This window comes from Lagenorhynchus albirostris, chromosome 4 (genome assembly GCF_949774975.1).
Source record: "Lagenorhynchus albirostris chromosome 4, mLagAlb1.1, whole genome shotgun sequence".
Lineage (NCBI taxonomy): Eukaryota > Metazoa > Chordata > Mammalia > Artiodactyla > Delphinidae > Lagenorhynchus > Lagenorhynchus albirostris.
This window is the reverse complement of record NC_083098.1, coordinates 134,520,701-134,534,393: the sequence shown is the minus strand read 5'-3', so window position 1 is coordinate 134,534,393 and position 13,693 is coordinate 134,520,701. Positions and strand designations below refer to the sequence as shown.

General features: G+C 35.1%; 1 protein-coding gene across 4 annotated transcripts in view; it reads right to left on the bottom strand.

The window, feature by feature from the left end:
- Positions 1–2,869: 2,869 nt before the first annotated feature.
- The window catches only part of LARP1B (La ribonucleoprotein 1B), a 127,855-nt gene continuing 117,031 nt past the window's right edge, over positions 2,870–13,693 (bottom strand). For all 4 annotated transcript variants that reach the window (XM_060148700.1, XM_060148701.1, XM_060148702.1 and 1 more), the window contains 5 exons: positions 12,488–12,648; positions 12,006–12,150; positions 7,080–7,189; positions 6,215–6,342; positions 2,870–4,144 (listed from right to left, as the gene is read on the bottom strand). In XM_060148700.1, coding sequence (XP_060004683.1) covers positions 3,899–4,144; positions 6,215–6,342; positions 7,080–7,189; positions 12,006–12,150; positions 12,488–12,648 — 790 coding nt within the window. In that variant the 3' untranslated portion in view covers positions 2,870–3,898. The remainder of the gene's footprint in view (positions 4,145–6,214; positions 6,343–7,079; positions 7,190–12,005; positions 12,151–12,487; positions 12,649–13,693) is intronic.

Here is a 13,693-nt window from a genome sequence, read left to right as displayed (position 1 = left end):
TTTTTCTTTTCCTTGAATAACAATGCTTTTATTTGCTTAAGTTTCGCATTTGGCATTTAAGGGGTATAATTTTAAAATTTTTTACCAAAAAAATGTACATACTATGTCAAACATACATAATCAAAATTAGAAAGCAAAGGGTTAATAGTCTTGATAATTAAAAAAGCTCTATAAATCAGAAAAAGACAATCACTCCAAAAGGAAAACATGAAAGATATGATCAAGCCATCTACAAATAATGTAGTTAATAAACAATAAAAAATATCACTCATTAGTAACCTGATTAAAATGATGATCTTAATAATGACATTAAAATAATATTTTTTGCTTCTCAGTCTATCAAAGAGAAAGATTTATAATAACCAGTTTTGGTGAGGACATAGAAAAGCAGATGCTGTTGGTAAAACTGTAAACTGTGCAACCATTCTAGAGTACGTTGAATGGGAATACATTTTTGCTTAGATTTTCACCTTCTAGAAATTTATGCTAGGCAATAACTCCAAGTTTATACACAAAGATTTATCTGTAGGGATATCATTAATTAAATTGTTGCTTGTAACAGCCCAAACCTGGCCATATGTAAAATTTCAACCATAGGCGATTCAGCTAAGTAAACTATGGCACATCCATATGCTAGAATACTACATAACTTGTAAAAGTCATGGTGTAGAAAGATTAATGACATCAGAAAATGCTCACCTCTATGTGAAAAAGCAGGTTATAATGCTATATGTATAGCATGATACCAATTTTTTTTTCTTTTTTAAAAAAGTACTTTATTTTCCTCTTTGTGCTTTTCTAAATTTCCTAATTTACATGTATTGTTTTTATAATCAAAATAATATGATAAAATTACTAATTTATTACACATCACAAAACTCTTGATTACTGTATTTTCATATAAAATATAAAATTTTCCAATCAAATTTACATTTGCATATTTAGGTGAGTGGAAGTAATCTTAGGTTAAATACAGATTTCAGATGTATGTGTTCAACACAAAAAGGATACTGAGAAAGATTCTTATATAATTTTAGGTAATTTCAAGAGACCACTTAAAGCTAATAAGCATGGTTTGGAAATTCCTCACAGAAAAGCCAGAACTACATCTGCACTTAAGACAACATTTTAAAATTTATTATTCTAAATCTATTAGTTGTTTTGCATTCTCTTTCCAAGATCTAAGTATATTTTCTGAATATTCAAATTTGACTCTTTCTTAAAATTAAAATATCAAAATAACCTCCCCAATATTAAATATCATAAAATTGCAGATTATCATTTATTCATGGAAATAACCTAATGAAAGTCCCTTATTTACTAAAGAACAGTCCACTTATCCAAAGAAGATATTTATTTCAATACTGTCATTCTATAAGAACAAGACACCAAAAAGAAAATAATGAATTTAGTGTATTAAACTAGCTGCTTCTTGCCAGTACAAGAAAACATATAAGCTAAATAAAAATGGATGTAAGTTTAACACTGAAACTTCATTCACAACATATTGGGTGGGCCAAAAAGTGCATTCGGTTTTTTAAGTAAAAATAAAAGACACATTTTTCATTTTCACCAAGAACTTTATTGAACAACGTATTCACCTTTTTGTTCCACAACCTTCTGCCATTTTTCAGGCAACTTCGTAATTCCATCTTCCCAAAACTTTTCATCTTTTTGAGCAAAGAACTGTTCCAGATGCCTTTTGCAGTCTTCCAGGGAATTGAAATTTTTTCCATTAAGAGAATTTTGTAAAGACTGAAATAAATGGAAATCCGAAGGTGCAATGTCTGGTGAATATGGCAGTTGAATCACAACTTCCCACCCAAGCTGTAACGATATTTGCCTGGTCATCAAAGAGACATGCAGCCTTGCGTTATCCTGATGGAAGATTATGTATTTCCTGTTGACTAATTCTGGACACTTTTCATCGAGTGCCGCTTTCAGTTGGTCTAATTGGGAGCAGTACTTGTTGGAATTAATCGTTTCGTTTTCCAGAAGGAGCTCATAATAGAGGACTCCCTTCCAATCCCACCATATACACAACATCACCTTCTTTGGATGAAGACTGGCCTTTGGTGTGGTTGGTGGTGGTGCATTTCACTTGCCCCAAGATCTTTTCCATTCCACATTGTTGTACAGTATCCACTTTTCATTGCCCGTCACAATTTAAAAACGGAACATTTTCATTACGTTTCAGTAGAGACTCACATGAGGAAATATGATCAAGATGGTTTTTTTCACTTAACCTATGTGGAACCCAAACATCAAAGCGATTCACATAACCAAGCTGGTGCAGATGATTTTCAACACTTGATTTGGATATTTTGAGTATGTCAGCTATCTTCCGCGTGGTATAATGTTGATCTCAATTATTTTTTCGGTTTGATTCCTATCAACTTAAACTGGTCTACCCAACCGTGGAGCATTATCCAGCAAGAAATCTCCAGCACGAAACTTCACAAACCACTTTTGACATGTTTGATCAGTCACAGCTCGTCCTTCACACACTGCACAAATGTTTTTGTGCGTTTCAGTTGCATTTTTACCTTTCTTGAAATAATAAAGCATAATATGCTGAAAATATTGTTTTTTTCTTCCATCTTCAGTATTTAAATGGCTACACAAAAATTCACCGATTTTGGTAAGTCTTTTTTTAATGCACGCTGATCTGACAGCTGTCACATACAATCTAACAAAATTGTTTCAAATAAAGTTAAAGACAACTAAGTGCTACTAGATCCATCTTATAGAAAAAACTGAACGAAACTTTTGGCCCACCCACTACAGTGGTCTTCTACTAGCAGAATTTGAAAATTACATCTTTTCAGCTGTATTCTAAACAAAAGTAATTAAAAATCAATTCAAATAATTTAGAATAAGTGCTTTATTTTAATTCCCACAAAAACTGAAACTATCATTTACGTCAGTTGCAACAGCAATAAAAATTAGAAGTCAATTCGTTTCTTGAAAACACTTTTTATAAGCATAAAACAAAAGTAAAGGACACAAAAAGGTACTCCTTTTAAACTGAAGATAATCTGATTACTTGTGACATACACACCTGCAGATGTACAAACAGCAAATGCATTCAAAACAGTGCAAGATTTAACTAATTTAGGACAGTATTCCAACCAATCCCAACTCAGTTTTCAATTACTTGTGTAGGCTTATATAGTCACAAAAAGTAAATCTCTTCTAATACGTAACTGGCTGATGCCAATTCAGAACATTCCATACCAACACAACAATAACTATGGAAATCATGAGGTATGACTAACGGGGAAAAAGGCAAAACCCAACATCCAAAGTGCATATACTTCAATATAACTGCAATATATTTCTACTTCTGTAAAAAAAAAAAAAAAAAGTTTCTTTAAACTATAAATCTAAAAGAAAAGCAAATGTATCATTTCACATTCTTTTTCTGAATTTAAAAAACATATACATAATTGTCCTTTGTTTTTGATAAGTTCAAATATGAATTGACAGTGGGGTTATTGGATTCTTTAAGAAAGCTCTATAGAATAGATGACTATAATATACTATATCTTCTTTAAGAAGTATGAGCTGAAATGTTAGGCATTCCTTGTGTTGTTTTTGTATATATTTAAGGAATGCTGTTCTTATAAACAATGGCTTTGAAAACGAAATATATTATTTCAAATATATATTTGAGACCAAAATATATTACTAGAGGATCTCTATAAAAGGTTACCAAAATTAAACTTATTCGTGAAATCAGGGAAAACGTTTTTAGAATTTATCTTTCTAGAAAATAATGCTGCCATTTTTCTTCCTTTTTCTTTTTTCTGATTATCACAATTAAACATCAGAGGATTTCCCCCAATAAATACTGATGTAAATGTTGATTTCAAGGGCAAACAACTTTCATAAGAGTCTATTTCTCAGGCAGTTCACCATGTGTTGAGACTGAGGCAGCACTGTTCTGGTGTGAATTGTCATTGGACTGCTGTGAAGTATTCCTTCTGGGAGAGTTTGTTGGGACCCGAAGCTGATTGTCAGGTGTAGGCTTAGCAGCACTCGGTGACTTTGTAGAGGAATTAGATGGAAGTCTGTGACGATTACTCGCATCACCAGAAGTAGATGAATGTCTTTTTCTTCCAAATTCCTCACCTATAGGGGGCTGCAAATTATGAAAGACAACATAGTGATGATTTTACTATTTTTTCCTCCCTTCAAAATCTAAGGCCAGACTTTTCTAACAGAGGGAAACTATGCCGGCACTTCAGTAGATTTTATTAGTATAATGAAAACTTAACAGCAAGTTAAGGTATTAAACTTAAATTTCCTCCTTATCAGTCAATTCTTTCATTTAACATGTTTATTAAGCTACCCCTATGTCTTAGGGCTTGAACTAAATAGTAGGGCATAAGGATAAGGCTGGGTTCGTTGTCTCTGGGAAAATGTTTCAGAGAGGACATTTTCCTTCTTTATGAAACTTCTGTCAGTTGCAAAGCATTTATAACTCTAACCCCTTTCTTCTCCAAACTTCCACAGTATTTAAAATGCAAATAGTCATACTTAACAGCACTGATACAGGAAAACATGACACAAATTTAAAAGCAGAGGTCTGAATTCTTGGCTTCTGTTCAGATAGGGCAAAAATCACTAGTATTACAAAGCAGGGACATCTTGTGACAGAACTGGCTGGACCACTCTAGAAACATAGCTTTTTTTTTTTTTTTTTTAATTTTTGGCCATGCTGCAAGGCATGAGGGATCTTGGTTCCCTGAGCAGGGATCGAATGTGTGCCCCTTGCATTGGAAAGTGTGGAGTCTTAACCACTGGACCACCAGGGAAGTCTGAAACACAGCTCTTTAATTCCAGAGATGGAGGCATTTCTATTAACTCCATCCCTGGGCTATCAAATCTATTTACACAAAACTACAAAAGACAAACTAATTATAATACTAAGCAGAGATGAACCTAGCCTTCCTTTCACCTCTCTCTTTTCTGCTCTTTTTGATTCTTCTTTCCTTATTTCTCTCTTCTCTTCTTTCTCCTTTTCCTTTATCTTATTATGCTCATCCACTTCTTTTCTTAAAATGTTTTCCTTTTCCTCTTGAAATCAAATTGTCTAAACCCTATTCTCCTGTCTCTACACATGCACATAACATTCTTGCCCTAATTTTATTATGTGGGGAACCATAAATCCATGTTACATGAGCACATGTTATGGAAACTATAGGATACAAGTACATAAAAAGTGAAAAATTTAAAAACTGCTAGTGAGGGGACTTCCCTGGTGGTCCACTGGTAAAGAATCTACCCTAAATGCAGGGGACGTGGGTTCAATTTCTGGTCAGGGAACTAAGATCCCACATGCTGTGGGGCAACTAAGCCCACATGCCACAACTCCTGAGCTCACGTGCCTCAACTAGAGAGCCTGCGTGCTGCAGACTACAGAGCCCACATGCTCTGGAACCTGCACACCACAACTACAGAGTCCACAGGCCCTAGAGCCTGCACAACACAACTAAAGAAGAGAAAACCCACACGCCACAACTAGAGAGAAGCCCGTGTGCCACAACGAATATCCCGTGTGCCGTGACTAAGACCCGACACAGCCAAAAATAAATAAAATAAAATAAAGAAATAATAAAGAAATCTTTAAAAAATAAAAATAAATAAAAACTGCTAGTGAGAAATGAGTAACATATCCATATAAAAGTTATTAAATCCATAAAATGTTTATCATGCATATCAAAATTAAAGTGAACTGACCATTGCTCCATGGTCATGTAAGATATTAACATTTAGGGACTCTGGGTAAACAGAATATATGGGAATTCGCTATACTATTTTTGCACCTCTTTTAAAGTTTGATTTCAAAACTGGAAAGTTAAATTTTCAAAATTAAATTTAAAAAATAAACATTATACTGGGCTTCCCTGATGGCGCAGTGGTTGAGAGTCCGCCTGCCGATGCAAGGGACACGGGTTTGTGCCCCGGTCCGGGAAGATCCCACATGCCGCAGAGCGGCTGGGCCCGTAAGCCATGGCCGCTGGGCCTGCGCGTCCGGAGCCTGTGCTCCGCAACGGGAGAGGCCACAGCAGTGAGAGGCCCGCGTACCGCAAATAAATAAATAAATAAATAAATAAATAAAAATTATAAAATTAAACTTAAGAAAGTCACTGATAGCTCAAACATAAGAGTAATAAAAATAATACAGGGGAAAGGACTTAAAACTTACGTCAACACGGAAGTCTTCCAACTTCTTAAAGCTACAGAGGTATTCCTGAAGTTTGGGGTCAATAGACTGTGTCTTAGATTGAGAATATTTTAGGTAAGCCCAAAACTTCTCTAATCCATACAGCTGACCTAATAACAAAGAAGAATATACATGATAAAATATATAGAATCTTTAAAAAATGATTCATATTGGATATGATCCTACCAGCATTAAACCATGTCTTCTATGTACACTTTATCTAGATCTTGAAGATAAGACATTGTAATGAATAATGGCAGCTAACATTTACTGAGCATTTGCCATGTAACACGTATTATTTAAGTGGTTTATTGTATATTAAACTAATTTGAACTATATACAACCCTGTAATATAGGTGCTCTTGGGTATACTACTGATGAGTAAACTGGGCTAACAAGGTTTTGGGGTTTTTTTTGTTTGTTTGTTTTTCTAACAAGGTTAAGTAACTTACCCATGGCCACAGAGCTACAAAGTAGGGGAAATGGGATTCAGACTTACGGATCTAGCCCAGAGTCTGCACTGTTACTCACTGTGCTATTCCAACTTTCCAAACACACTTGCTCATGTTGCATAGAATTTTCATGTAATGGAACATCAGTGAGTAGTCATGTGTGTCAAATGAATAAAGACAAAATACAAATAAGGAAACACTTCGGAGTGGCTCTTTTCCAACATCTCACAAGTAAGACCTTCATACTATATGGTGCTCTATCCTTCATCACAAACCATAATAGTGGCCTGAAAGTCTTAAATAGTCTGCCCTAAAAAAAAGTTACAAACTCCCTATTTATTGACAGACTCAGATTTACAATTTCCAAATAGAATAAGTTTATTGTTTTATTTTACCAGATTCGCAGTCTTTTTTGGTTTCTTCTTGGAAATCCTTAAAAATTTCTTGTCTGAATTTTTTTTCCAGTCCATAACTATAAAACCTGAACAGACATTCTAATCCATACCTGTGGGAAGAAAATAGAAAGTTTATAATAAAATTTTTCCTGTGACAATGCAAATAGTCATATTTAACAGCACTGATACAGGAAAACATGACACAAATAATCTCAAACAGAAGTGTTCAAATATATGTAATTTTTAGTATGCAGATTTTTAGCTAAAGTGGTAATTAGTAATCTACAGCTGGCTTTGCTATTTTTGTTGACTCAGGCATAGCATCTCATGGAGGTATACTGGGAATATGCAAAATAAGCGGCAGCCCTTGGACAACTACACTATGGCTTCTTTGAACAGACACAGGATCTCTCCCTGGTATTTCTGAAGAACTCCCTGGCATTTTTCCCCGGTATTTCAAAAGATTTAGTGACAAACTGGCAATGTTTTAGATTTTTTCCCAAACCAAGGCTTATAACGGTGTGTTAGTACATGGTATTAAATACTCGAACATAATCTCTAGGAAGATAAAGACCATACTCTTGGGCCACAGACTCTAGGTGTGGTTGACCCATTCAACTATAAAGGGACAAACCTAATTAAATGTCTCCTAAGAGAGCCTTCCTGCTTATAAAGTATATTAAATAAAAGATATTTTGCCAAAAGAATTATATCACTGCATAAATCAGAAAAATTTGTTTCTTCTTACAGTTACCTAAAGAACCTGAGACAAGTTTTGGACAGTGGATCAAGAAACTACATGGGCTCAACCTTCAACTAATGGTGATGAGCAGAACCCATGAGAGTGGACATGGACAAGGTCAATGGACAGCAGTAAAGGGACCATCCAGCTCATTCAAAGAAAGCATGTTGCAATTTAGAAAAATCCCTCATGTAGAATCCTTAAGTCATTCTGGGTGCCTCAGTGGAGGGGAGGCTATATTTCTTCATTCCTGGTATCATAATACTGCCCAACCATTATTCACAGGAAGAAGGGTGTGTGTATGTGTGTGTGTGTGTGTATCCATGCATATGTCCTTTGTAACCAGCTTATTTACAAGATAGAGAGTGACGGTCTCTCTGGAAGAATAAACAGGTTTCTTGGTAAGATGGCAAGAGGAATGCAGGACTACCAACCATACACTAACCTGAGCCCTTTCCTTTGGTAGCCATAAATGACACTATTCCTTGAGCTTGTATGACTGAGGCTAAGGGGACTGAGTACTAAAGGAACAACAGTTCAGAATGACAAACCTGTCTTAATACTCCTCTTATGGGATCATATTATATTGATACCAGTGGTTCTCAACCTTGACTACCTATGTGAACCATCTAGGAAGCTTTTAAAAAATGCTGACGCCCAGGCTCCACTCCAAACCAATGAAACCATAATCTCTGGGGCTGAAGCCTAGGCTTCTTTCTTTCTTTCTGGAAAGCAGGATTGAGAAATTTTAGGTTTTATCAGGTAAATGACATTTTAGAGGAATGTTAGGATTCTTAGATTTGGGGTAAAGGCCAACTGACTACTACAGTATCTGGATTTCTAGTCTTACTTTTTAGGAAACTAATTCCAAAGATCAAAAATATGACATTAATAATACAATCCAAATATGCATCATAAATGCTGGAGTAAAGAGCAGGGGCAAATGACCAGTCTCTCAGTTGTCATTTACTCACTGACCAATCACTGTGAGACAGCTTAGATGAGTAGAAAACAAAAAGGCTGAGAACCGGAAAGAACTACATTTGAATTCTAGGCTTATAATCATCTCTCTAAAAATGGGGATAATAATATCCTACTTTTCAATAATAGATAATATTTGTAAAGCACTTAGACCAGAGCTGGCACATTGCAGATGTGTAAGTAATTAATGTTACTTCTCTCCTTTCTTCTTGAAACCATCCTACTGCTAATGTTAGTCAATGGATATATTCAGTACTGATCTTCTTCCTAATAAAAGTAACCATTTATTGAGCACTTACGATGTATCAGGTAGTATGTTAAGCTATTATAAACATACACAGAATACCACAGGAACAAAGAAGAGGAACTCCCAAACTAGACTTGGGTATAAATGGGATCAGAAAAGTTATAGAAAGTCCTGAGGAACAAACAAGTTATTTGCATAAATAGCAAAATATGCTGAGATTAATTATAACAAATGCTTTCAAACTTTTCTAAGTCCAATAGTAAGAAAAATATTTTACCTTGTGACCAAGTCAACACTCACATATATACGTGTGTACATAAAAACATATATGTTTTGTAAATAATTAAATTTGTATTTATGTATGAATTGTAAAACATATTAACCTTACTATGTTCAGTGCAGTCTGATATTTTCTATTTTTTTAAGTAAGTCAGAACCACTAAACTGATTTCACAACCCACTAACGGGTAGCAAAACACAGTTTGAATGAGAAAATCTAGATCAGCCACTATGAAGAACAGTTTGGAGGTTCCTTAGAAAAATAAACATAGAACTACCATATGATCCAGCAATCCCACTCCTGAGCATGTATCTGGAGAAAATTACAATTTGAAAATATACATGCACCTCAACGTTCATAGCAGCACTATTTACAATAACCAAGACATGGAAGCAACCTAAATGTCCATCGAAAGATGAATGAAGAAAGAAGATGTGGTACATATATACAGTGGAATGCTACTCAACCATAAAAAAAGAATGAAATAATGCCATTTGCAGCAACACGGATGGACCTAGAGATTGTTATACAAAGTCAGACAAAGACAAGTATCATACAGATATCACTTGTATGTGGAATCTAAGAAGATGATACAAATGAACTTATTTACAAAACAGAAACAGGCTCACAGACTTTGAAAACAAACTTATGGTTTGTTTTCCAAAGGGAAACAGTGAGGGGAGGGATAAATTAGGAGGTTGGGATTAACACATACACACTACTGTAGATAAAATAGATAATTAACAAGGACCTACTAGCACCGGGAACTCTACTCAACCTATATGGGAAAAGAAGCTGAAAAAGAATGGATTATATGTATATGTATAACTGATTCACTTTGCTGTACACCTGAAACTAACACAACATTGTAAATCAACTATATCCCAACATAAAATAAAAAATTTTGAAAGAAAGAAATGGCAAATATTGCCTTCAGTGCCAACTCTGATAAACTGGCAGTAGCTATCAAAGCTGTGATAAGAAAGACTATAAATCTGAATTCAAGAATAATATTAAACAATGCTGGGATTGATTTAGAGATGTCAGTAATGAACAGAGAAGAGGGAAAAAGAGGTACACATGCCATTTATTTATCATTCCTGATCAAGATCAACATTCTAGATGAAAACTAAATGGGCTTTATTTTTACACAAGTCAGTGCAAATGTATATTTTTTTTCAAAGAAATGTATTTGCATATCTTGTATTCCTCTTGATCACAATATTGATTAACAATAGATTCTTATTTGAGCTTTACAAGAGGAATCCATTTTTAGAACCTGAAGAAGGGTAAATTTAGGTAAATATTGAGTGGAAAATTATCTTTTTTCTTCTTCCATCTCATCTTCCTTCCTCCCTTTTCCCAAGAATGAATAGCTTAGCTTGCATGAATCCATTTCATGTTCCTTCTCATCCTCTTGGTCTGTTCTCAATTCAGCCCTATTGGCACAAATTACCCTGAACATTCCTCATGGAAGCAAGATCTAACCTAGACAAAAAGAAGAGTTAGCAAAGCAGAGGGAGGATGAAGAGAAGAATAAGCAGAGGTAAGAATATGTACAGATGTCTAAAGGCTAGAGAGCTCGGTTCATCTGGAGAACACGTAGTTCAGTACCACGGTTGCCTAGAGAACTACAGTTGACCCTTGAACAACATGCACGTTAGAAGCGCCAACCCTCCCACAGTTAAAAATCTGAGTATTAACTTAAAAGTTGGCCCTCTGTATACACGGTTCCTCCATATCCACAGTTCCTCATCCACAGATTCAAGCAACCATGGATTATGTAGTACTATAGTATTTACTATGGAAAAAATTCTGCATATAAGTAGACCCATTCAGTTCAAACTGGTATTGTTGAACAGTCAACTGTAGTAGGAAAAAATGAGACTGAACAGGTGTGTCAGGATGTATCATGAGAGACCTTATTTTTTCTTGTCTCAAGGAATCTTAACTGGTTTGGCTCTAAGCATGTAACAATTTGGGGATGTATATGCACATCCAAGGGAAATCTGTAATGGTAGGGGCAAGAGAGAGAAAAATCTGTCTTTCAAATAACATTTGGCCTTTGTACCAGCCCCTAACATGGTTCCAAACATGATACCCACAAACCTGTGTAGTCCCCTCCTACATTATACCAGGGTTGGTTTGTGTGAACACTATAATATGGCAGAAGTGATGTCACTTTCAAGTGCAGGTTAAGTAAGACACCGAAGCGTTCATCTTGGAAGTTCTCCCCCTTTCTTAGATCATTCACTCTGGGTGAAGTCACATCGTGAAATGCCCTATGGGGAGACCTATGTGCCAAGGTACTGAAGCCTCCTGCCAATATCCAAGTGAATGAGCTTGAAGAAGATCCTCTAGCCTGAGTCAAGTCTTCAGAGACTGCAGCCCTGTCCAATACCTTGACTGCAATCCTATGAGAGAACTGAACCAGAGCCACCCAGCTAAGCTGTTTCTGGAGTCTTGACCCTTAGAAACTATGAACTAATAAATGTTTGTTGTTTTAAGCTTCTGCGTTCTGAGGTAATTTGCTATGCAGCAATAGAAAACTAACACAGTCCTTCTCCCAGTTAACACGTGGTACTTTCACAGTTCAAAATCAGGCTACTTCTGTACTAGTTTTTAGTATTTTTAAAAAATTCCCTCCAAGTGTAAAAATATGAGAAAATATTTGACCTGTAATTTTCTTTTGCATCTTCCCAAGCAAGTTGTCTAAATTCCTCATACATTGTTTTATTGAAGTGATCTCTGAGGAAAAAGGACCAGAAACGAAAGAGGGTATTCATTTCTTGAGACTGGCCAATTCCCAAGTGTTTTCTCTCTGGAAAAAGTCAAAACAGCAGATGTTTTACATAGCGTAAAATAAAGCTGAAACATATTAATCCCCAATTGGGTTTCTTTTAAACAAAGAACAAATAATCCATTTTCTGACTCACTGCTCAAATTTAAGCATTTGTCAATAGTAACAAGAATATAGTAAGCTTTATTTCCTAATGTGTATAAGCTACAAAATACATGAATAAAGAATATATATGAACACATTTACTTAAGGCAATTTTAACAAAGGACTATTTTAACCTGATATTAAATGTCACAACTTGAATTTTTTAGAATTATGTTTTAATTTTAAAGATAGCTATATAAAGGAAGGCTCTTACCACTTAGGCATCTTCTACGATACTTGTGGTACACTTGTTGGGTAAAGCCATTTTCCTTCAAAAGTTCGTGAGAAGGATGCTGGAACTTTGGGAATGAATGAGGAGTACATCCATAACTTCCTACTAGTGGTGCACCTCCTGAAGGCGAAGCATTTGAACTGCTGTTTGAGGAGGGGGAAAAAAGCCTTCAAACTGAAATATCAAGAACCAAGTGTTTAAACCAATTTGTACTATTTGTTTACTGAGAATCTGAGCAGTGGAAAAGGCATTAGTCCCTAAAACTCTCCTAAACTAATGATACATGGATCTACATATGAATTGCTATCTATGTTCAACACATGGGTAAATTCAGAAGTTGATAAAGGACATGGTCATAAATTCTCAAACTAAAACAATAAGTAGAAGCAGATAACTGACTAGCTAGCTTACTCTTCTCTTCCAGATACATTATTAATTTAGTTATATTTGTTTTTTTTCTTATAGTACTGGGGAAATTTTCAATTTTCATGAGTAATTAGGTTAATGATATAAATTGAGTAAGTGGATAAAATCTGGCACAAAGGCAATATTTTCATTATCCTAAAGACATACCTATAATTCTGTAAATCAATTTCACTTCTGAAATTTCGCCTATATCTATCTTTTCCTTTTCATCTTCACTCTGTTATTCAAATTGAGGCTTTCCTCCTCTTTCACTTGAACTAATTGGTCTCCTTGTTTTTTCAATCTCCCTCCTCTATACTGCCACCAAAATGATCTTCCTAAGACTGCTCTAAATCAGTGGTTCTCAATGTGTGGTCTGTAGATGCTTGGAGGGGTTCCCAAGAACCTTTCAGAAAGTCTGCAAGGTCAAAACTATTTTCACAACAATACTTAGACATTATTTGCTCTCTTCACTGTGTTTACATCTGTACTGATAGTACTAAACAATGGTGTATAAAACTGCTGATGCAAACTGAGTCAGTGGCACCAAACTTTACTTACTAGTGGTTATATTATTCACTGCTGTGTACTTGAAAAAAAATGTTTAATGCCAGTTTCACCTTAAGAGTTCCTTGATGAAGCAAAAAAAAAAAATTAACTTTATGAAATCTCAACACTTGAGTACATCTCATTGTGTGTGACAAAATGGGACAGAAGCTTTAGTTTTGCAAAATGAGAACATTCTGGAGATATTTCACAACAACGTGAATATACTTAACACTA